Genomic DNA, 24,800 nt, shown 5'->3' on the forward strand with positions numbered 1-24,800 from the left:
TATGGTTTCCTGCTTGAGCAAATGGTTGGACTAGATGACCTCCAAGGTCTCTTCCAACTCTGTTATTCGGTTATGAGCATTAGGATTTTTGAGTATCTTTTTGTGAAAGGAAACCCAGAGCGACAGAAGTTGCTCTTTAAAAAACCTACTGATTGACGTTCTCAATTCACAAATAATATGACAGCATCAATCTTCAACCTGTATTGAAAGGTCAGATTATTACAATGAGGAAACGCCTCGATTGAGGTTTTAAATCTTAATCTGCCAACTCTGCCGCTCCCTTCAACCTTTTAGAATGGAAACGAATATTAAGAAAGAAGATATCAATAGAAACGGGGTTATTTTTTAAAAGAAAAAAACCCCCTTCCTTCTCTTTTTTGCTCACCAACTCCAGGGATCTGACATTATTGAAGTAGGATTAAAGCAAAACCATGAGAATGGAGGTTTTGGAGCTTTTAAATTTATGAACAGTGTTACTGAGAGAGAGAGAGAAAAAAAAATCCTTTTCCAGTTTTTTGGGCAAGAAATATTCCTTGAGAAATAGTCTTGTCTGACTTTATACTTCTTTTCTTTCATATTGGCTCCAATTGCCCTCTCTTTTCTGGTTAACCTAGATAATGCACAAGCTATCATCCTGCTTCACTTCCTAATTTAATGCAATATATTTAGTGCCCTGGTCTAATTTAGAATTAAGTAGTTGGCATAATGCCTCTCTTCTCAGATTTCTTTTAACTAAATATATAAATCCTTTACCACCAATAAGGATTTAAAAAAAAAAAAAAACCCAACATATTCCTCTATTTGCATCAGTGACATTTTGTAGCTATTTTACCTGCATCTGAAAAATAAAGTAAAATAAAATTAGGAAGAGCGTTCAATGCTATCATATCATAACACAGGGAATCTCCATGGAGACTCTGCTGATTTAATGCAAGTTTTACCTCTGCTTGGCGCATAATGGGAACTGAAATTATTGTGCGGAGGTAGCATTGTGTGTTACACTTTGATCAGGCATACATTAGTGAAATTATTGCATGTGTAATAGAAAATTACAGCATTTTGCTTTCGTTTCTTTTTTTGTGGCCGTGGGTTACATATATATTTCAATTATTATTAGAAACATAGAAACATAGAAGTCTGACGGCAGAAAAAGACCTCATGGTCCATCTAGTCTGCCCTTATACTATTTCCTGTATTTTATCTTAGGATGGATATATGTTTATCCCAGGCATGTTTAAATTCAGTTACTGTTTATCTACCACATCTGCTGGAAGTTTGCTCCAAGGATCTACTACTCTTTCAGTCAAATAATATTTTCTCATGTTGCTTTTGATCTTTCCCCCAACTAACTTCAGATTGTGTCCCCTTGTTCTTGTGTTCACTTTCCTATTAAAAACACTTCCCTCCTCGACCTTATTTAACCCTTTAACATATTTAAATGTTTCGATCATGTCCCCCCTTTTTCTTCTGTCCTCCAGACTATACAGATTGAGTTCATTAAGTCTTTCCCGATACGTTTTATGCTTAAGACTTTCCACCATTCTTGTAGCCTGTCTTTGGACCTGTTCAGTTTCGTCAATATCTTTTTGTAGGTGAGGTCTCCAGAACTGAACACAGTATTCCAAATGTGGTCTCACCAGCACTCTATATAGCGGAATCATAATCTCCCTCTTCCTGCTTGTTATACCTCTAGCTATGCAACCAAGCATCCTACTTGCTTTCGCTACCACCTGACTGCACTGTTCACCCATTTTGAGACTGTCAGAAATCACTACCCCTAAATCCTTTTCTTCTGAAGTTTTTGCTAACACAGAACTGCCAATACAATACTCAGACTGAGGATTCCTTTTCCCCAAGTGCATTATTTTACATTTGGAAACATTAAACTGCAGTTTCCATTGCTTTGACCATTTATCTAATAAAGCTAAATCATTTACCATATTACAGACACCTCCAGGAATATCAAGCCTATTGCATACTTTAGAGTCATCGGCAAATAGGCAAACCTTCCCTTTAAACAGCAAAGTTTCTGATTTCTATTCTTGATCAAGAAAACTGGTCAAGGCATATATAGAATCATAGGGTTGGAAATGCGCTAAGAGGTCTTCTAGTCCTACCCTCTTCTCAAAGCTGTAGACTGGAGAATTCTGGGAGTTGAATTCCATAAGCCTTAAAGTTGCAAAGACCTCTGCAGTGGGTCTTACCATCCTGTTCAACTGACTATCAGTATCTTGAAAACCTTCAGTGATGGATCATGTTAGTGTTTGAGTTCTGAGTCTTGAAGAAAAGTCCCTGAAAACCTGAAGCAAGCAAATAGTATGTGCCAAGGGGGGCATCAGTACAAATGTGATAATGTGAACTCGGTGAAGAAATTTAAGATTTACAGAGCATAGCTGGGTGATAAAGCAGATGCATTAATGTGAATTGCATTGATTCCTGGGCAGCAAAATTGGAAAATGACTTTTCTAGATAGTTACTAGTAGTCAGTAAAAAAATAGTTCGGTTTACATATTGTACAGCCTTATTATGTAACTTGTTCCATTTCCCTTGAACAGACTGTTAAATTATAGTTCAATCAATAAAGCATAGCAGTGGGAGAACCAGGTCACCGTCTGGTTCAAATCCATGAAGATCTGATTCTTTTTAAGGCATTAGAGAAACTTCCTTTCATGTTTATTATGAAGACCTAGATTGTTGTGGGCAATATGCTGACATTGTAAAATGCCCAGAGAGTGTTGTAAAGCATTATGAAACAGTACATAAGTGCTATTGCTATTATAAAAGGAAAATCAAATCAGGTGCAATTTTGGACAGTTCCCCAAATCCTCACAAACAGATTTAGCCTAAAATCTTTATTACTGGTGGAGAAAGAGCAGTGTAGTGGCCTAGTGCTGAAGACATTTGCCTCCCACTCGGAAAATGGAGAGATCAATCCTACGTAGTGCATTTCTCTCCTGGTGCAACAAAGGAAAAAATAATAATCTGTGAACCCCATGTGGTGTCAGGAAGATCATCCAGCCAGTAAATGCTCAGCTCCATCCATCCATGACTCTACCCCAAATTAAGGGATTACATGGTCATAAAAAGTGATTTATAAACTGGCAAAAAATGATGGAATTTCTGAAGCCCCTTAGTCTAAGTTGTTCTGATCTACGTTTGTTGTCTATATGTAGACACATATGCATGGTAAAAAAGCAGTTTTGTAAGCCTATTCCACTATGGGCATCACTTTTGATGACTTTACAGAGATGTAGGATAAATGTTTGGCTGTTAATGGCTAGTACCACCGATGTCTGCAAATTACCTTTTTGAGTGAAAGTCAGAATCTAACAGATCTCAATGAACCAGAATAAAAGAGAGCAATTGCCATTATTTTCTGGTTGTGAGCTTTCTGAATTCAGCTAGCCTGCCATGTACTAACGAAATACTGAACTAGAAATATTTGTGATCTGAACCATCACCGTTTCTTATATATTTATGTCAAGTAGCTTTTTCTCTGACATTAATTGCAGTATTGCCCATTCTGGTCTATGACCATAATAAAGATTTGATTTGATTCGACTTTGATTTGATTTCCAATATTGTAAGCGCACTAGAGTGCCTTCCGTCCCCTGTCCTATAGTCTCTCCTATATCTCGTATTTCTTCTCTACTATATCCTCTATAACCTTCATTGTGTATTATTGTGTATTGGACAAAATAAATAAATAAAATAAATTGCAATTCATGGCTGTGAAGTCCAGAATCTCAAGGCCAGTACGTGTGGCACTCTCCGTGGTGCTGAAGTTTTCATTTAGCCTCATTTTCAAGAGGCTAAAACATATGGAGAACGGTTGCAGGAACTGGGTATGTCTAGTTTAATGAAGTGAAGGACTAGGGCAGTGATGGCGAACCTTTTTTCCCCCTCGGGTGCCAAAAGAGCGTGCGTGTGTGCACTTGCACACGCATGACTGCTCACACCCATAATTCAATGCCTGGGGAGGGCAAAAACAGCTTCCCGCACCCCCGAAGGCCCTCTGGAAGCCAGAAAGAGCTTGTCCCCCAACTTCTAGTGGGCTCAGTAGGCTCGCGTTTTGCCTTCCATAGGCTCCAAAGGCTTCCCTGCAGCCGAAGGAAGGTAAAAACGCTCTCCCCCATCGCCCTGGAGGTTCTCTGGAAGCCAAAAACGCCCTCCCAGAGCCTCTGTAAGAGCCAAAAATCAGCTGGCTGGCCCACACATGCACGTTGGAGCTGACCTAGGGCAACAGCTCACATGCCAGCAGATATGGCTCTGCGTGCCACATATGGCACCCGTACCGTAGGTTTGTCATCATTGCACTAGGGGGAGACATGAGAGCAGTGTTCCAATATCTCAGGGGTTGCCACAAAGAAGAGGGGGGCAACGTATTTTCCAAAGCAGCATCAGACAAGAAGCAATGGATGGAAACTAATTAAAGAAAGAAACAACTTAGAACTAAGGAGAAATTTCCTAACAGCGAGAACATTTAATTAGTGGAACAACTTGCCTCTGGAAGTTGTAAATGCTCCAACACAGGGTTTTTAAGAAGAGACTGTACAATAATTTGTCTGAAATGGTATAAAGTTTCCTGCCTGAGCAGGGGGTTGGGCTAGAAGACCTCCAAGGTTCCCTCCAACTCTGTTGTTACATATTTTGCAAAGATGCTTCAGAAAGCTACCTTAGTTTATATCCTATCACCTGAACCATCATCTTATCAACTTTGTGGATTTCTAAAAGAGCAACTGAAGGGTCACCTGTGATATATATATTTTCCTATATTAACTTTCTCCTATCATGACTTTGTGCCTCAGATATGAGTGCTATAAGGAAAAGTCTAGGTAGGACCCATCCATGCATTTTTCTCTGTTTTGGAAGTTTTTGATAGAAAAATCAAGCAATTGTACAAGAGAATCTTCATTTCTGGTGTAAAGTGGCCCAGTCCAGTCCAGTCATGTTATTGTTATTCTCCTGATCCCTTAGCTAATATCTCACTTTTATTTTCCATTCTATCTCCCTACTTATCAAATTCAATAAGCAAAAAAACACATCTGGCTTGGCTAGGACATCACTAGGATATTTCCACTTCTGTAACCACAGCATGCAATATATCCTTGTGGAGTTTGCGCACTTTCAATAAGTTATGTTTTGCTTGTTTTATATTATAATTTGTAACGGAATCTGCCATTCACAGCAGGGATCAGAAGGTTATATAATCTAGAACTTAGTGTAAAATATTGAATTGATATAAATAAAATTCATCAGGAGATAGTTAAAATATTATTGCTTTGTTTTTCTTCTTCTGCGCACCCCAAATCTTTTTCCCCCTTATAACCTGTATTATTTTGGCTCCACACGGGGGTGCTCTTACCACAACTATTCCAGGTTTCCAGGAGTTGTAAGCCAGTATTTATTTTTAGTGAGTAATTTGTTTATCAGCTAGTTATTTTAATCTGTTGTTGGCCATATTTATCACTGTCAACCAGGAAGCATTCCCCAGCATTAGAAACTGATGCAACTTGGAAAGTAATTAACATGTAGAAGCTGACCTCAGAGAGCTTTGGTTGGTGGCATCAGGAAAAAAAAGTGGACAGGGGAATCCAATTGTATTAGAAACATAGAAACATAGAAGTCTGACGGCAGAAAAAGATCTCATGATCCATCTAATCTGCCCTTATACTATTTTCTGTATTTTATCTTAGGATGGATCTATGTTTATCCCAGGCATGTTTAAATTCAGTTACTGTGGATTTATCTACCACGTCTGCTGGAAGTTGTTCCAAGGATCTACTACTCTTTCAGTAAAATAATATTTTCTCATGTTGCTTTTGATCTTTCCCCCAACTAACTTCAGATTGTGCCCCCTTGTTCTTGTGTTCACTTTCCTATTAAAAACACTTCCCTCCTGAACCTTATTTAACCTTTTTAACATATTTAAATGTTTCGATCATGTTCCCCCCTTTTCCTTCTGTCCTCCAGACTATACAGATTGAGTTCATTAAGTCTTTCCTGATACGTTTTATGCTTAAGACCTTCCACCATTCTTATAGCCCATCTTTGGACCCGTTCAATTTTGTCAATATCTTTTTGTAGGTGAGGTCTCCAGAACTGAACACAGTATTCCAAATGTGGTCTCACCAGCATTCTATATAGCGGGATCATAATCTCCCTCTCCCTGCTTGTTATACCTCTAGCTATGCAGCCAAGCATCCTACTTGCTTTCCCTACCGCCTGACTGCACTGTTCACCCATTTTGAGTATTATCTTTTTGAGGGAGAAAACATACAATCTAGAAAAGCTGAACATGACAAAATGTTGAATGGTTTTTAAAGGGATTGTCATGTGAAAAACCTCTTGGTGGGATGCAATGTAGACTGTTGATTACAGAATGATATATTAATATTAGTAAAGTTACAAAAATATTAGTAAAACCCATATCACACAGAGGTTGCATTATATAATGCTGATGATTATTCCCAGGAGAAAGTTTGGAAAGTTTATGGTGATGAAAGTTCATGGAGATAAAAAGATTTTGCAAAATGCGACTAAGGTGGGATGAGATCTGTTTGGTTCCGTTTTAGCATATTGTATGATTCTAGACATTGGGATTTCTAAATCATGACTAATATGAAAATTAATTAGATCTCAATGATTAGTGGTAATGATGATGATGATGGCAATGATAATATGGTATGAACCAACCCTTCCTCACAATCTTCCTAATAATCACTATTAATCTATCAGTATATCTTTGTTTAATTGTAGTATTGAAATAGTTTTGTTAGAAAGCACTATATTATAAAAGTATTCTATTATTCTTACTGGATTATTAGAATATAAACAGCAGTAATGCAGTTCTTCAAATGTGTAGTTCATGCTTCCTTTTATCCTTCCTTAGCTAAATTTTTCGATTCTAGTATACACGCATGCTGAGTAGTTGATTCAGGATCAGCTCAAAAACTTTAACAATAACATTTTTTGTGGACACTCTTTTACAGTATTTGTTTTTCTTCTGGAAACAACAACAGGATGAGATTCAGCACATCAAAATAACAACTGTATGAAAAAGGGAAATGTCACTTTGAAAACATCAAATTAAATAACAATTGACAATATTTGATCAAAACTATATTATCTCCTGTTTTTAACCTGTCTCATATTTTGCTTTTATTGCAAATGCTGCCTCCTATATAAATCCTAGCTAAATAGACATTTTACAAAGGATGTAAGAAGAGTCTTATTGCATTAATCGAATGATAGATCCAAGCTGATATCCCTATTTCCATAGTGGCCAGTCAGATGTCTTTAAAAAATTCACATTCTGGGCATAGGCTCAATGGCATATTTCTGCTTCTGTTTTTCAGCATAGGTATTAACAGAATGATTACTTCTGAGATAGGATATATCAGTGATGGCGAACCTGTGGCACGTGTGTCATAAATGACATGCAGAGCCATATCAGTGGGCACAGTGCGCATGCCGGCCAGCTGATTTTGGGGCTTTCTGGGCCTACTGAGAATCAGGAAACAGCCTGCTTCCAGCCTCCAGAAGGGGTGGGAAAGGCCCATTTTTTGCTCTCCCCAAGCTCCAGAGCCTTTCTAGGATCCTGGGGAGGGTGAAAACGACCTTTCCCAAGTTCCTGGAGGCCCTCTGGAGGCTGAAAATGGCCCATTTGCCAACTTCTGGAAGTTGGGAAATGGCCCATTTCTTGCCTCCGGAGGACCTCTTGGCGGGGAGGCCATTTTTCCCCTCCCCAGGCTCATAGAAGGGCTCTGGAGCCTGGGGAGAACAAAAAACAGGCATGACATTGTGTGCTGGGGGGCCACATGTGCAGGGGGCTGCATGGAATTATCGGTGTTTGCACGCATGTACGTGACCACCCCCTGTGCTCCCCCCTTTCAGAGTCTTCGGAGAGGGGTGGCATACAAATCTAATAAATAATAATAATAATAAATAATAATAATAATAATAATAATAATAATAATAATAATAATAATGCAAACAAAAAAGGTTCGCCATCACTGGGATATTTAAACCATTGTTTGGTTTATCCAGGCTTTATTGAATGAGCAACACATGTGAATTTAACCTACGTAGAGACCTTGTAGTGAAAAACAATTAACAGCTGTTTTCAGACATTCATCTAATCTCTCTTAATGTCAGTAGCCATCATGAATGTTCACAGGAGCTAATTCTACAGGTTGGCTCTGTGTTTTGTGATAAAGCACTTTGCCTTCTGACTATTCCCACTGAAACCCCACTGGGAAGTACGTGCTTTGATCAGAGCAAACCTGTGTGCTGTTTTGTAAAGAAAGTAAGATACATGAGATAGAGTAAAATTGTTTGCTTGTAGATATTTCATTAATTAGGATGACGTTGGGTAATAAAAGGTCTGTTGGGAAACAACCAAGTTAAGAGAGCACCAAGAATTCCATAATTCAACTTGCTACTACAGATAGCCTGTTTTATTGATTAATCTGAAGCTTCGATAGGACTATTAGTAGCTTTGAGCCACAAAACCCTATCCGTAACCCACCCCTCTCTTAGAAAAAATGAAATATTTTAAGAAATATTAAAAGGGCAGAATATTTCCCCTAAAAGGGAGGCAGGAACTCAGCCCCTTCTCAGCCCACCTTTGTCTATGGGCCATTAAGACCTGAGCCAGCTCATCTGCAACACAAAAGCCAGGATGTAATCGGATCCATCTAGCAAGAGACACTTGCTACATGGCACCTGAGAAGATTACATCACCCAGCAAACCTTCAATGTTAGCAAAGACCTCCACCCCATGGGAGTCTAACAGTCAATGGGATGCATTTCTTGTACAGGAAGAGGAAACTTGAGCCTCAGTGGTGCAGTGGTTAGAGTGCAGTACTGCAAGCTACTTCTGCTGATCACCGGCTGGCAGCAGTTTGGCAGATCGAATCTCAGTAGGCTCAAGGTTGACATAGCCTTCCATCCTTCTGAGGTCGGTAAAATGAGGACCCAGATTGTTGGGGGCAAGAGGCTTACTCTGTAAACCTCTGTGAAGAGGTATATAAGTCTAAATGCTAAGTATAAATGCTGCTATACCTCTAAGGTGGGGCCCAACAGAGGGCATAAAACCAAAGCACTCCCAGCATCTCTTCCCTTTTTCCCACAGGACCTCAAACCATGTGGTCCTGTCTATCATTAAAAAACTGTTGTATCCTGTAATGGCTACCTTGTAACTCTGTAAATAGTTTGTTCCTCTTTCAGCGCTGTCTGAGCCCAAGCAGGAAGTCGCTCCTGATTGGCTCAGACGCGGCCGGCTCTGGCTTTGGTGGGAACCGCAAATATATAAAAGGAGCGGTTTCTCCAGCCAGAGTCAGTCGGTACTCGCTGAATTGTCACTTTACCTCGCTGAGCTGTCACTTGTTCTCTGAGCTGAATAAAAGTACCGATTGCTCAAAACTCTGTCTCTGGGTCTACTTCACTGGCGACGAACGGACGGAAGAAACTTCGCGTGCAACATGGACAAAATCCAGATCGGCCAGGCTCCGGAACTCTTCGATCCCGAGAAATCGACATGGGACGAGTACATGGCCACCTTCGAGATCTTCCTCGAGGCGGCGGGAATGCAGGACACCGAAGCCGATCGCAAACGGGCTATTTTCCTTAACTACTGCGGCGCAGAAATCCGTAGACTTGCCCAAACTCTCACCGAACCGGAACAAGCAAGAGCCACAGCGTGGGACGTCCTACAACAAAAACTGGCGAGCCATTTCAAGCCGACCAAACCAGCCATGGTTTTTCGGCATCAATTCCACATGATGGCTCAGAGGGAAACCGAGTCGATCAGCCAGTTTACAACGCGGCTTCGAACGGTACTTGCCCAATGCAAGTTTAAAGACCCGGAAGCTCGCCTCACCGACGCCTTGGTTTTCGGCATGAAAAACAGCACGGTGAGAAATAAACTCCTCACCGAAGAAGAGCCGAGCCTACAAACCGTGATTAAACTGGTGCAAACCGCAGAAGCAGCCGACGCAGCGGCGAGAGAATTGAAAGAGCACGGAAGGCGAGAACTCATTGCAAAAATCGACTCCGCGTCTCCCAGCGCCGTGGAAACAGACAACAGCCAACAAATTCCCAGCGGAGACAACTGCCTCCTGGTGCAAGACCAGCCGAGACACCTGAGAGCTACTCACCCAGCCCCCTGCGCGGGCTGCCGGGGAAATCACCAGCGCCATCGATGCCCCTTCCGAGACGCTACATGCCGCCGTTGCAACCGGAGAGGCCACATCGCCATCGCATGCAGAGCAACAGCGCCAGAGGAAACATTTGCCACACCGCAATACCAGCGACCTCAAAACCAGACCCCCCAAGCGCGAGAAAGGAGACCATTCCGCAACGCGGGTCAAAGGAACTACTCAACCGCTAACCGCGACTACTATAGAGGTAACTCTCAATTTTCCGTGAATAACACGGCAACCAAAAAAGGGGCTAAAATTGTTATATCACTGTTACTCAATAACCAACCTTGCTCAATGGAGCTGGACACGGGCTCTAGATATACCATCATGCCCTGGGAAAAATTTAAACTGTATATGCCTAATGTATCTAAGGCTGACCTAAATCAAACCTCTTTGGTGATTAGAGACTTTCAGGGGGGAGTAATCTCGGTCCTGGGAACAGCAAATGTACCTATCGCATTCAAGAATGTTAAATGTACCCTTCCCATGCTTATTGTAACAGGGGCCAAACACTCTCTTCTGGGTTTAGCATGGATGGAACCACTGGGGATCGAGATTTCGGGTGTGTGTAATGTAAACTGTTATGATATGCCTAACTTTGTGAAAGAGTTCCCTGAGGTGTTCAGCCCCACACTGGGATTGTATAAGGGGCCCCCTATATCTTTCTCTATTGACCCCAAGGTCCCACCGATCAGACTAAAACCTCGCAGGGTCCCCCTGCCGCTCCTCCCCAAACTAGACATACAGCTGGACAAACTCATTAGCCAAGGTATTTTGGTCCCTGTGGAGCAGGGGCCATGGGAAACTCCCATAGTTACCCCTCTGAAGCCAGATGGCTCGTTAAGAGTTTGCGCTGATTACAAATCGACCCTAAACAAGGCACTCCAACACCACCCCTACCCCATCCCGGTTGTGCAACAACTGCTACACTCCCTGGGGGAGGGGAAAAGGTTCGCAAAGATCGACCTGGCGCAGGCTTACCAGCAACTTCCGGTCGATGAACAAACAGCAAACGCTCAAACAATTGTAACGCACAGGGGGGCTTTCAAATGCACGAGGTTACAGTTTGGGGTAAGCATAGCCCCAGGAATATTCCAGAGCATTATGGAACGCCTATTGTCAGGGGTAAATGGGGCCATTCCATACTTTGATGACATCTTAATTGCAGGGGAAAACCAGGAACAAGTAAACAAAAGAATAAGGGAAGTACTTAAGAGGTTACAGGACAAAGGTTTAAGAATCAAGCCTGATAAATGTGTCTGGGGAACCAACAGTATAGAATTCCTAGGATATAAAATAGATAAGGAAGGTATCCACCCCACAACAGAGAAGCTGAGAGCAATTAGAGAAGCCCCAGAGCCACGAGATAAGAATGAGTTGCAGGCATTTTTGGGCCTCCTTAATTTTTACTCCATTTTTTTAAAGCAGAAGGCAACAGTAGCAGAGCCTCTCCATCGTTTACTCCAGAAGGAAGCCCGCTGGACATGGGGGAAAACTGAACGTGAAGCTTTTTCTCAAATTAAAAATTTATTAACCTCTAAAAGTGTAGTAGTCCAATATAGTGCTTCACTACCCATTAGGCTCACGTGCGACGCTTCGCCGTACGGCATAGGAGGAGTCCTAGCTCACGTTCTACCTAATAAGACAGAGGCCCCAATAGCATTTTTTTCTAGAACCATGACCAGCACAGAAAGGAATTATAGCCAGTTAGACAAGGAGGCTCTAGCATTAGTGGCAGGGGTAAAGAAGTTTCACAATTACATTTTTGGAAGAAGCTTTGAGCTAGTCACTGACCACAAACCCTTACTAGGCCTGCTAGCCCCCAACAAGCCCACTCCACCTTTCATGTCTCCAAGACTAATCAGATGGGCTCTTTTCCTCTCAGGGTATCAGTATGAGCTCACCCACAAGGGGGGGAAGGAAATCAATCATGCAGACGGCCTAAGCAGATGCCCCATAGCAGACTTAGTGGAAGACCCTGTTCCTTCCACAGATGTGTTAATGATAGAACTCGAGGAAAACCCACTAACCACAGCAAAAGAGGTAGCTGCACACACGCAGCAAGATCAAATCCTTAAACAAGTGGTGAACTGTGTTCTAAAGGGATGGCAAAATGATGTTGTGAAACCTGAATTGTGTGATTTTAAAAACAAAAGACTTGAATTATCGTATGTAAAAGGTTGTTTACTGTGGGGGGATAGAGTGATCATTCCCAAAAGCCTAAGGGGAAAGGTACTCAAAATGTTACATGTGGGTCATCCTGGGATTGTCAGGATGAAGAGCCTGGCAAGGGGGCATTTATGGTGGCCAGGGCTGGATGCTGATATTGAAAATTGGGTTTCAAAGTGTGATCCGTGCCAAGAGTCACGACCCAGTCCCCCCAAAACAACTCCGGCTGAGTGGGAACAGCCTGCTGGTCCTTGGTCTAGAATCCACATTGATTTTGCTGGCCCAGTGGGGTCTCAGTATTTTTTAATAGTGGTTGATGCTTTCTCCAAATGGTTGGAAATAATAGCAATGAACAACATAACCACAAGTGCCACTATCAAGGTATTGAGCAGACTGTTTGCATCCCATGGTTGCCCAGATCTCTTAGTGTCTGACAATGGGCCACAGCTAACAGCCAGGCAATTCGAATTGTTCCTAGATGGCCTAGGGGTCAGGCATGCCCTCATCTCGCCTTATTCGCCCTGGGCTAACGGATTGGCAGAACGTTACGTACGGGTGGCAAAGGAGGCATTGCGCAGATCAGGCCCTGGGGATGTGCAACAGAACTTGGACCAATTCTTACTCACCCAACACATTACCCCTAACTCGCACACACATGTAAGCCCTGCAGAGTTATTGATGGGAAGGAAGTTGAGGTCACCACTAGACAGGTTAAACCCAAGGTTCTGTGTTAATAATAACCAAATGTGTACAAAACCTGAAAGAGAAATGTATTTGGGACAAAATGTATATGTAAAAAGTTTTGATGGAAATGTAAACTGGATGAAGGGAATTATTGTTAAGCAAAATGCACCTAAGACCTATGTTGTTAAACTAGAGGATGGTCGTTTGTGGAAACGACACATAGACCACATCCGGAAGCGAACAGAAAATCAATTGCCACAAACCGCTGACATGGACTCTCCCCCTTCAACAGACTTTAGTACATTGCCCGAAATAAGAGACACGCAAAAAGACTTATTGGGCCAGGGGGAACCATCCAGCGACGCCGAACCATCCTCGTCCTCCGAAGCCTTCGTTGGGCCCGCCAGGCCAAGTCCGCAACACCGGGAGAACAGCGGCGAGCCATCCTCCACAGTCGGTGGCGAAGGAGAAATTGAACTGCGCAGGTCAGCGCGAGCTCCTCAGAGGCCCCACCGATTGGACGACTTTGTCACATGGCTTTCTTGATGGATGTGTCCAACTATGAGGGGAGGGGTGTTGTATCCTGTAATGGCTACCTTGTAACTCTGTAAATAGTTTGTTCCTCTTTCAGCGCTGTCTGAGCCCAAGCAGGAAGTCGCTCCTGATTGGCTCAGACGCGGCCAGCTCTGGCTTTGGCGGGAACCGCAAATATATAAAAGGAGCGGTTTCTCCAGCCAGAGTCAGTCGGTACTCGCTGAATTGTCACTTTACCTCGCTGAGCTGTCACTTGTTCTCTGAGCTGAATAAAAGTACCGATTGCTCAAAACTCTGTCTCTGGGTCTACTTCAAAAACATCTTTCCAAGCAATCTCCATGTTTCCAGTGTCTTTTTCCCCATTTGGAATTAAACCCAGATGGATATTTCTTCCAACGGTTTGAAGCAAACCAAGGTTTGGTCAATGGAGTTTGCATACAACTTGTACCATTGGTACACAAGGGTTTTGCTGGCAATTGTGGGTTGGTCTGATACTGTCATTTGGAGCTGGAGACTAGGAAAGTAGAGGGCACATATACCAGACTGAATGGCTGCTCTGATTGCTATTTGGATGCGTGCGCTCACTAGTCTCTTTGATTACTCGTTTTCTGACAGCTTTTGATGAGTTTGACCTTTAACAATAATAACAACAAAAAGGGAATCCTTATAAGGTCAGGATGTTTCTGTAATGCAGCTGTCTTTGTTTCAGGCCTAGCTGAGCTCTCTGGTATGTTGTCAAGCAGCTGGTGAACTTATGAACTGCAGAATTTCAGCAGGTGATTTTATGAAGATAGGTTTAGCCAAACCCACCTTGCTTTTGTCAAAAGGACAAACACATTCTGGTGCTTTTGCTACTGCTAAATGTAGGCCATTTTGACCATTTTTTTCTCTCATTACCCAATTTATAAGCTTATGTGTAGTCTTACAGCCTTGATGACTTTCATACAAATTTTCTTTCTTTTTTCCTCCCTCCCTCCCTCCCTTCCTTTCTTCCTTCCTTCCTTTTTTGATTTGATTTGTATGGTCTTCCATTATAAAATTCAACCCCAGGCAGCTCACAATAACATTCAAAGTATTTGCAAAGCAAAGAGGGTTTAATTTGTCTTTGAGTTCCACTCCCAGGCTGCCACTGCCTGTCATTGATCAGGATCTTTCGGACTCTTGGAAAATGAACAGAATACTGCAAGCCTGAAAGTACAAATTTCCTCCCAGGAAATTAGGGAAGGTCTCTTCTGAGTCTCTTGCCTCACCCACTATCCAGATTCAGGTTATGCTCTGTTTCATCCCCACATATCACTATGCCCACTTAGTACAAAAGCTCTCACACTGATTCTGGCCCATCAAATACAACACAATCTATTCTGTATTAGCAATAGCGCTTAGATTTATATATCACTTTACAGCCCTCTCTAAGCGGTTTACAGAGTCAGCCTATTGCCCCCAACAATTTGGGTCTTCATTTTACCCATCTCGGAAGGATCATGCAGAATGCAGCTGCGAGAGCAATCATGGGCTTCCCTAAATACGCCCATGTTACACCAACATTCCGCAGTCTGCATTGGTTGCCGATCAGTTTCCAGTCACAATTCAAATTGTTGGTTAAGACATATAAAGCCCTTCATGGCACTGGACCAGATTATCTCTGGGACCGCCTTCTGCCGCACAAATCCCAGCGACTGATTAGGTCCCACAGAGTGGGCCTTCTCCCAGTCCCATCAACTAAACAATGTCGATTGGTGGGACCCAGGGGAAGAGCCTTCTCTGTGGTGGCCCCGGCCCTCTGGAACCAACTCCCCCCAGAGATCAGAATTGCCCCCACCCTCCTCGCCTTTTGTAAGCTCCTTAAAACCCACTTCTGCCGTCAGGCATGGGGGAACTGAGATATTATTTCCCCCTAGACTTCTACAATTTATGCATGGTATGTCTGTATGTATGTCTGGTTTTATAATAAGGATTTTTAGTTGTTTTAGTATTGGATTGCTACATGCTGTTTTTATCACTGTAAAAGAGGGGAGAGGGGCGGCATACAAATCCAATAAATGAATGAATGAATGAATGAATGAATGAATGAATGAATGAATGAATGAATGAAAGGCTGAGTCAACCTTGAGCCTGGTGAGATTTGAACTGTCAAATTGCAGGCAGTCAGCAGAAATAGCCTGCGGTATTGCACTCTAACCACTGTGCCACCATGGCTCAAATCATTTCATAGTTCAAACTTGTCATCCACATTCAGCCAGCTATGGAAGAGAAACATGACTTCCCAAAGGAAAAGAAAAGAGGCAAGACGCAAGTTACTCTAGCCTGTTTTAGAAGTTCACCTACGACAGAAAACCAAACTTCCTGAATGGTTCCTTGGCATTTGATTTTTCTCAAGCTTCTGTAGTTTCTGGGTGGATAAGTCAGCTAACTTCTCTTTCATCTTTTCAATGAACCAAAATTTCCCCACTCATTACAATGTCTAATAATTGAACCCTATCCACCTGTACACATTTCCTGTAGGTGCTCAGTCGATTTGCTCTTTGCTTGCAGAGTCCAATAGTCGCCAAGCTGTACGCAGAGGTTATGTTTGTCGGTTGCTCCGGTTGTATCAAGACTGGCACCATCAAGACACTTCAAATAACTACATTTTAATCCGGAGGGGTCTTTTGCTTTGCCTCAAGCATGTCACCAATGTCCGCTCTGGGAGAGAAAGTTTCCTTTTTGCTCATGGCATGGAGATGCTTTTCAGAACAACTCAGGTAAGCAAATGTTCAGTGACCATGTTTGTGTAACATCCCGAGTTTAGCTCAGCCTTAGAGATAGTTGAGCTATGGCCTGCTTTTAATGTATGAGCAGAGTAATCCTGGTTTACCAAGGTTGTGCACACAGAGAAACATTTAGATTGAGATTAGTTGTGAATAATTGCTCAGCCACATGCAGTTACACTAACTTGAATTAAAATTTACTTAGAGAAATAACATATTCCTATAAACAGTCTAAAGTCATACACATAATAACAATCCAAATATTACAAGTACATAGTCTTTCTTACCAGTTGTCTTTGTCATAATCAGCAAAGATATCAAGCCTAAGCACATTTTAATTGTAGTACATAACTACAATACAGTGCATGCAAAGAATTGCAGAGCAAACCTAACAGTGAGTAGCCATTGAGTAGCCAGACAAAGAGACACAGAGAGGGTAACTCAGAGAAATAAGCTACGAACTCTAGCTCCCTCTTGTGGTAGTCTGCCACAAACACCTCAGCTAAATAGACAGCCAGTTATAACACATATTGTTGGTTTATATATATTGCCAACCCAACCTTTATGGTCAGAGTCCTAACACCTGCCAATTATACCAGATGATTGTGGTAGAAGACCCACTTCTTCTACTCCAAAAATTATATATCCTGGTTGCCTTTGCGGTAGCAATAGCACTTAGACTTATATACCGTTTCACAGTGCTTTACAGCCCTCTCTAAGTGGTTTACCGAGTCAGCATCTTGCCTCCAACAATCTGGGTCCTCATTTCACCCAATTCATAAGGATGGAAGGCTGAGTCAACCTTGAGCCTGGTGAGATTCGAACTGCCAAATTGCAGGCAGCCAGCAGTCAGCAGAAGTAGCCTGTAGTACTGCATTGTAAGCACTGCGCCACTGCAGCTCTTCTTGAGCTTGTCTCCTGCTTGCCCTGAGTTTATTTTCACCTTAACATATTGAGACACTATTTTTTTCCTGTTAGGTTAAAGCCATGTAGTATGGGGAGTAAGCAAATTGCCCTCTTTCCCGTTAATGACCCCAGTTAATCCTCCTCTCTATATGTTCATAGAGTGTGAAAGGAGTGGAAAAGTAGAGAATCTTGCTTGACCAATAAAAGAGAATATTTGTAGCTCAGAGTACAAGGTAACATTTATTTATTTATTTATTCATTCATTCATTCATTTATTAGATTTGTATGCCACCCCTCTCCGTAGACTCGGGGCAGCTAACAACAATAATAAAACAGCATATGACAAATCTAATATTTAAAATAATTAAAAAACCCTTATTAAAAACAAACATACACACAAACAAACATACCATGCATAAATTGTATAGGACTAGGGGGAAAGGAATATCTCAATTCCCCCATGCCTGATGACAGAGGTGGGTTTTAAGGAGCTTATGAAAGGTGAGGAGGGTGGGGGCTGATTATGTTAACTAGTTAGGGTAATGAAACATCTGTAAGAAAAACAAGGATCTTTCAATCTTACTTGAATTTTTGGGGTTAACGGAGGATTCTTGGAACCCGTTGATCCGCTCATTCCAACTCTGAGCTACCAATATTGTCTGCTATTGGCTAATGGTTGCTTCAAGAGATTTCCCTGACAGGTCAATAACAGGTAGCAGAACCCAAAATTAGGTTCAGTTTGAAAGTTAGACGCATTACCTAACTGAAATTAAAACAAGTGACTTACAGGCTATGGTTAAAGTTCTCTGCCTTAATGATAAATTGATCTATTATATATATTCAGTCAATATTCCAGGACACATGATGTGTCTTTAGCGAGCTAGGACTTTGTAGTTGCCAAGGCATTCCATACCATTTGTCTTCTTTAGACTTGGTCTATAATGGCCACTTATAAATTGTCCCAAGGATGAAATGCATCATTTAAAAACAGACGTACCCTATGATAAATGTAGTGTAATTATTGTGTAATAATTTTGCATATTTATTTTCATTTAAGTAGAAATTCCAAATTTGGACTGTGATCAAAAGAAACTCATAGCCAAGGATGAAATATTGATGTTTAAATTTATGATCTCTTGTCCTTACAGGGTTTTAGTGGTGTTTTTTTTACCTTCATTGTAACTTGGATTAGGTAGTCTTAGTCTTGAGAAATCACCCTCAAGCCAAAAGTTCAAAAGTCCTTGAAAGAGAGATCTGTCATGTATAAAGTATAAACACTTTAATTTATTCCCAACACCCTTTATCTTTTTGGAAATTGTGGATGTAAATTTACATAAAGTATAACTTGTGTAGAAAAAATAACTTGTAGACAGCAATGTCTTGCAGGCTGATCCTTATTTTCTTTATTAAATAATCCAGTTTTAAGGGAGAAGTTAAAAGAACATTCCCCGAATCATGTAACATTTCCTCTTAGAAATATGGATAAATAATTCATTCAATCTTTTCTATCTCAGTTCTGCATCTGTAAGCATTTTCTTGAAGTGTGAATTTCACATTTATTTCGGTATTGGATTTTATTTAAATCAAATGTCCGTTTGGTACGCAACGTACTCAAACCTCTGTATTCTCCTATGCAGCTTTCCTTAATAGATAGACACACTGCATCACCAAATTCAGAGAAGTGAGAAAATGTAAGTGTTCTGAAACACATTATTGTCCGAGAAGTACGAGTAAGATTTGTTCACTCAAAAATGCAGAGCAAACAAAATTCTCTCCGTCTACCTTTAGAAATAGAGGAAGGTTTGTAAATATGTATTTGACCCCAGAGCTTTTCTTAATCTTAAAATATTTAATCCTGTTACAGATTTTGCATCTTGGGCTACTTTGGATCGAGGGATAAAGCAATAGGCACAACCTTAGTTGGTCACGCTAGCAAATTGCATCTTTATTATATTGGTTCCATTTCACAAACAAGCTGAGTTAATTCCAAACTCTAAAACTGCATGAAGGGGACCCTGAAATGATAGTTACAATGTGCTTGGCACTTCCAAAAAAATTAAAATATTTTTTTATTCCAAGAGCCAAATGACCTCTATCATCAGAACATGTATTTATTTATTTGTTTGTTCGTTTGTTTGCTTGCTTGCTTGCTTGCTTGCTTACTTACTTATTTACTTATTTACCATTTTAAAAGTGTAGCATTTTATAATGTCGGAAATTTGGCTGCTAGCTCACACATTGTGGTCTCCAGAGAGGAGAAAAGAGAACGTCCCAGCCATCATATATCTTTCTTACTAAGCTGTATGATGATCATCTATATAAGAAAGTGATTGGTTTTTTCCACCCCATTTGTTTTGAGTGGAAAAGCTGTCAATCCCCTCTGGAATAAAGGCAAAGGGAATACATCGTAGCCCTAAACATCTATTTATCAACAAAGAAACCAGTAGAACAATTTTTGTTGCTTGTGCTCCTTGAAACTGTGCATATGGTCTTCAGATCCTTTCTAACAATGGCCACCAAGTTTTTATTTATTATTAAAGTTGGAAGGGACCTTGCAGGTCATCTAGTCCAAACAACTGCTGGTGCAGGAGACCCTACACCACACCAGTCCAATAGTACTCCAGTCTTTTTTTTTGAAAGTCCCTAGTGTTGGAGCATTAACCACTCTGCAGGCAAGCCATTCCACTGGTTGATCGCTCTCACCCTCAGAAAGTTCTTCCTTATTTCCAGGTTGAATCTCTCCTTGGTCAGCTTCCATCTGTTGCTCCTTGTCTGGCCCTCTGTTGCTTTGGAAAACAATGTGACCCCCTCCTCTCTGTGGCAGCCCCTCAAGTATTTGAAGACTGCTATCATGTCCTCCCTGGACCTCCTCTTTGCTAGACTATCCATGCTCAGTTCCTGCAACCTTTCCTCATATGTTTTAGTTTCTCGTTGCAACTATTAATTTAATAGGAGAAAATGTAGTTATTAAACAAATGGGAAATAATCACATTTATTATAATTAATTTCATAGAATAGGCCCCTTGCATTCCTCATCGATGGAGCTATGACTGAACCAGGGAGAAAATGATAATTTAAATGTTCATTTCTTGTTTATGTTTAGGGCAGCCTTTTCAGCAAGAATCTGGACCCTATTGTCAATACAGTGACTCAGATCCTACGGAAAACCTATCCAAAGATGCCCTTTCCTTCAGCTGCAATTAACAGTTTCTATTCTTTCCCCATTCCTGGGAAAACAGAATCTTCACTTCCCAGACCTGAAGGTAAATTGTTTCAAAGTCCCGACAAGAAAAGGGAAAAGATCGGATTCTCTCTGTCTCAAATATTCAGATTATGAAGGCTGATCTGCTTTGTAGTGTGAAACGTGAACCCACGCACCATAAAAAGATAGAAGCACATTTAGGTGATGGATTGTGCAGAGATGGATAGGCTGTCAAAAAAGCTAGAAGGGAAAGAAGACTCGGAATGTTATAAGATATGGGAATTTTTTTATAATTGGCTAGAGGAAAGAAAGAAGAAAAGAAATTACATAGAAAGATCATCTAAGAAATTAATAAATAAAATTCAAATATAAATATCAAAAAATGTAAAAATGCAAAGCAGTACGTTAACAAAAAAAATAAGGAAAAAATGGAAAATTCTCCGCTTGAAAATTCTAAATGAGTAGGGAATGCAAATTTCCCAAATTTATGTTTTATGTTTTTTTCTTTGTTTTGTTTGTCATTATAATGTTTGTGTATGTATAAAAAATAATTCAAAATAATAATACAAAAGGATAATGTAGATGTTTAAGAAGGTTGAATCTCCACCAGAGGCAAAATATCTTCAGTAAGAAGAATAAGCCAAACAAGGCCAATAAATGGTCTCTGCATTTGGTTGTTTCCTTGTAGGCGTTTCATTGCCAAGCTAGATAACATCATCAGTGCACTGATGATTTTGGGTAAAGAAACATCTTCAAGAAAACAAGCAAGCTCAGGACACCCCTCATTTCCACCCTGAGCTACAAATATTGTCCTCTAAACACTTAAGACGATAAAGATGCTTGTTGATGAAGAAGCGGGATGTGGATGGAGATAGCAGGGAAAATTAAAATTCCAACCAAGAAGGGAAGAAAGAATGAAGTAATTAAATCATTTTTGGAGCTGCAGAAACTTGCATGTTATTTTGTAAGGGTTTTATCAATTTGACGATAGTATTGTCTTGAGAGATGGGTTTTCCCTCATGACCAGTATTGCTATTGGAAAGAGGGGGAGATTTAGGAAACTCATACAGTATGATGTGTAGAACATCTCTTGTCATAGTTTGACAGGATGGTGGACGTCCCAAAGCCATAAACCATCAAGACAAAAACATTCAGGATCACTAATAAATTCCTGCAATTATGTCATCTGAATAAAAGATTTTTAAAAATAGTGGAGCAGACAACAAATTCTATTTAAGATGCATGCAAATTACCCTCAAGTGTCTGCTTGTGATTTTGGTTAAAATGTCTTGTTTTGCATATTGCTTCCCATTCTGCTACAAATGCAAAGCTGTATTGTTTCTCCTTTGATGAGACTTATTTTTGTGTCGTGGATGCTATCTGTTGTGATTCAGCCTGAGGCTGCTCAGGGACCGGCTGTGTCTCTGCTGGCTCCATGCCCGGAGGAGGATGACAGCGCAGAGGAGGGGGCTGAACAGTCGGACGGGGGAGAGGAAAATCAGGAATGGGATGAAGGAGAACAGCATGAGAGCCCCGGGGGGGGGGGGGGGCTCTCCCCAGCCAGTAGCTTGGAGTCATTAGGTGATGACGCACAAGCTGTCATTGACACGAGACAGCGACGTTCAGAGCAACGAAAGGAGCAGTTAAAGAGATATTTTCACCATTGAAGTAGAAACAGCTGGGTTTGGGTGTGGTACTCATCAGCAGGGTTTAAAAGGCAGGCCAGCCCTTTAAGCCATGTGGAATGTTATCAGCTTGGCGTGGCGTTATCCTGTCTTGTTTCTCGGCGTCTCTGTTCCTGGCTTGTGGCCCAGCAGCTTTGGAAGATCCGTGGGAGGTATAGGTCTGCTATCTACAGCCTTGGCTTGGCAGCAAGAATTCTGTATTGCTGCATGGACTTTTGGCCTTCGTGAAATATATCTGAAGATACAGCATTTTCCTGTTTGTAAGGACATTTTCTGTTACCTGTGTTTTTCTTGACTTTTATAAAACTGCCTTTGCCTTTTACCAGTGTGTCTGGCTTCTCTTTTTGGGTTGGTCTTGGCTTCTGGAGTGACCCAGACAGAACACTATCGGTGCCTGAGTCACCCATGTGAGAAAGAGCTCACCGCTTTGGACGGTTCGATTGTTGACTCTTGCCTTAGTTGTCTTTTCTTTGCAGATTATTTTGATCAAGACACTGAGGAAGAGATTGAGAAAGATTGTGATAGTGAAGACATTGAAAATAAGGAGGAAGTAAGTAACCATGTTTTGTAGCAAGCTGCCATGCTTTTGGTAGCCAAGCCTTAATTCATTATGTTTTTAATAGATGAGAAATAGGAGAAGGATATCGGCAGGGATTTTTGTTTTGGTCCTTTCTGCCAGATATTTTATGAAATTCAAAGCCCCAATCAGCCGTAAAACTGCCTTGCTAAGCAAGATTCAGACCAGGCCAGAGTCTGAAGGAACATTATAATAACCACTATATTAATTGAGCCGAGGTGGCTCAGTGGGTAGAGTGCAGTACTGCAGGCCACTAAAGCTGACTGCTAGATCTGTAGGTCTGTGGTTCAAATCTCATCACCCGCTCAAGGTTGACTCAGCCTTCTACCCTTCCGGGGTGGGTAAAACGAGGACCCGGATTGTGGGGGCAATAGGCTGGCTCTGTTAAAAAGTGATGTGCTAACATGTTGTAAAGACTGTAGGTGAAGATGAATCCAAGGAGAAGGTTTCTTCCCTACTTTTTATTCTTATTTTGAAAGGATGATGATTTAGAGAAGGATATTAACAAGCTCCTATCAAGGCCAGAGCTCGACCGACCTGAATCTGAACTGAATCAGTATATGGTCATGTGTCCTGAACTTCAGTATAACATTCAGGTGAGATCCTTCTTGGGTTTTGACTTTCCAATCCATCCAGAAAGCTGCTGTATGTAATAGTCTGTAAGGGTTGGTTGTCTGTTTTTCTCCAATTTCAAGGAAAATGAATTGGAGCCTAACGATGAACTGAATTCTGTGGACATCCTTGGGACCCTGAGCAGTTCCTGCCTCCGCATCATTCCATGTGCTACCTCCCTGAAGTGCCACTGCAAAGGTAGAGAAGGGGACCAAAGTATAGAAGAAGAAAAGCAGATCCAGAGGACTTTAGAGAGGCCAGTACACAGAGAAGAAAAAAAGCAGAAACCTCAAGAACCTGCAAAAATAACTCTGGGTGAATCAGAACCTTCGGCGATTTCTTTCATAAACGGTACCATCTCCAGTAAGGGTCACAGAGCCCAAGAAAGATTACACAACAGGCAGAGGTCCCAGTTGCAAATGAACCCGTGTGCATCTGGCTGCCAGGAGGGAATCGAAGCTTCCGAATTGATCACAAAGCTCTTGGAGAGGCATCCTGGGAACATCCCTTTCCACAAACCTAGGTTATTTATGGCGAGGGCTAACTGCACCCGCTCCATTCCAGACTACAGGGTATTGGCATTCCCAGATCTCTGGGGTCATCAACCGCCTCCTTACAGCCAGCCTTTACAGCAAAGGAGATGCAGCATCCAAAAGTAAGTTACTCTCCCTTTTCTTCTAACATGGTACTAAAAATATAGAGCAGTGATGGTGAACCTTTTTTTTCTTGGGTGCCGAAAAAGCATGCATGCACACTATTGTGCATGGGTGAGTGCCCACACCCATAATTCAATGCCCGGGGAGGGCAAAAACAGCTTCCCCCACCCTTCTGGAGGCTGGAAACAGCCTGTTTCCCAACTTCTGGTGGGTCCAGTAGGCTCGTGTTTCGCCCTCTCCAGGCTCCAAAAGCTTCCCTGGAGCTGGGGAGAGTAAAAACACCCTCCCCATTTCTGCTGGGAGGCTCTCTGGAAGCCAAAAACGCTCTTCCAGTGCCTCTGTGTGAGCCACAAATCAGCTGGCTGGCACACACATGCATGTTGGAGCTGAGCTGGGGCAAGAGCTTGCCTGCCAGCAGAAACGACCCTGCATGCCACCTGTGGCACCCGTGCCATAGGTTCACCATCACTGATATAGAGATAGCAAGATAGCAAGGGGTCAGTGGGGGAAGTATCGAGCAACATTTTCACTAATTATATATTGAGGCAGCGTCTGCCAAAGGAAGTGTGGTTGGCGCCATGGGAAAAGCAGAAATCACTATGATATCTCTGGGGAAGACATCTCCTCACAACCCAATCAGCAGGCTGTTTGTGACAAGTGGGGAAAATCTAAATTGGGGGGATGGATTGAAGTGTTCAGGCAAATGCTGCAACATTGCTCCCCATGTTTTATAGCAAGAGTCTCCAAACCTGGCAACTTTAAGACTTGTAGACTTCCACTTCCAGAATTCCTCTTGCTTGCTGGGGAATTCTGGGAGTGGAAG

General features: G+C 41.7%; 1 protein-coding gene across 1 annotated transcript in view; it reads left to right on the plus strand.

Annotated features, from left to right (window-relative positions):
* Nucleotides 1–24,800, plus strand: part of AGBL1 (AGBL carboxypeptidase 1) — a 376,387-nt gene that overhangs the window by 62,690 nt on the left and 288,897 nt on the right. Inside the window, exons 4-8 of the mRNA XM_070763167.1 lie at nt 16,125–16,333; nt 20,349–20,508; nt 22,609–22,682; nt 23,189–23,305; nt 23,405–23,976. Coding sequence (XP_070619268.1) covers nt 16,125–16,333; nt 20,349–20,508; nt 22,609–22,682; nt 23,189–23,305; nt 23,405–23,976 — 1,132 coding nt within the window. The remainder of the gene's footprint in view (nt 1–16,124; nt 16,334–20,348; nt 20,509–22,608; nt 22,683–23,188; nt 23,306–23,404; nt 23,977–24,800) is intronic.

This window comes from Erythrolamprus reginae, chromosome 10 (genome assembly GCF_031021105.1).
Source record: "Erythrolamprus reginae isolate rEryReg1 chromosome 10, rEryReg1.hap1, whole genome shotgun sequence".
NCBI classification, from domain to species: Eukaryota; Metazoa; Chordata; class Lepidosauria; order Squamata; family Dipsadidae; genus Erythrolamprus; species Erythrolamprus reginae.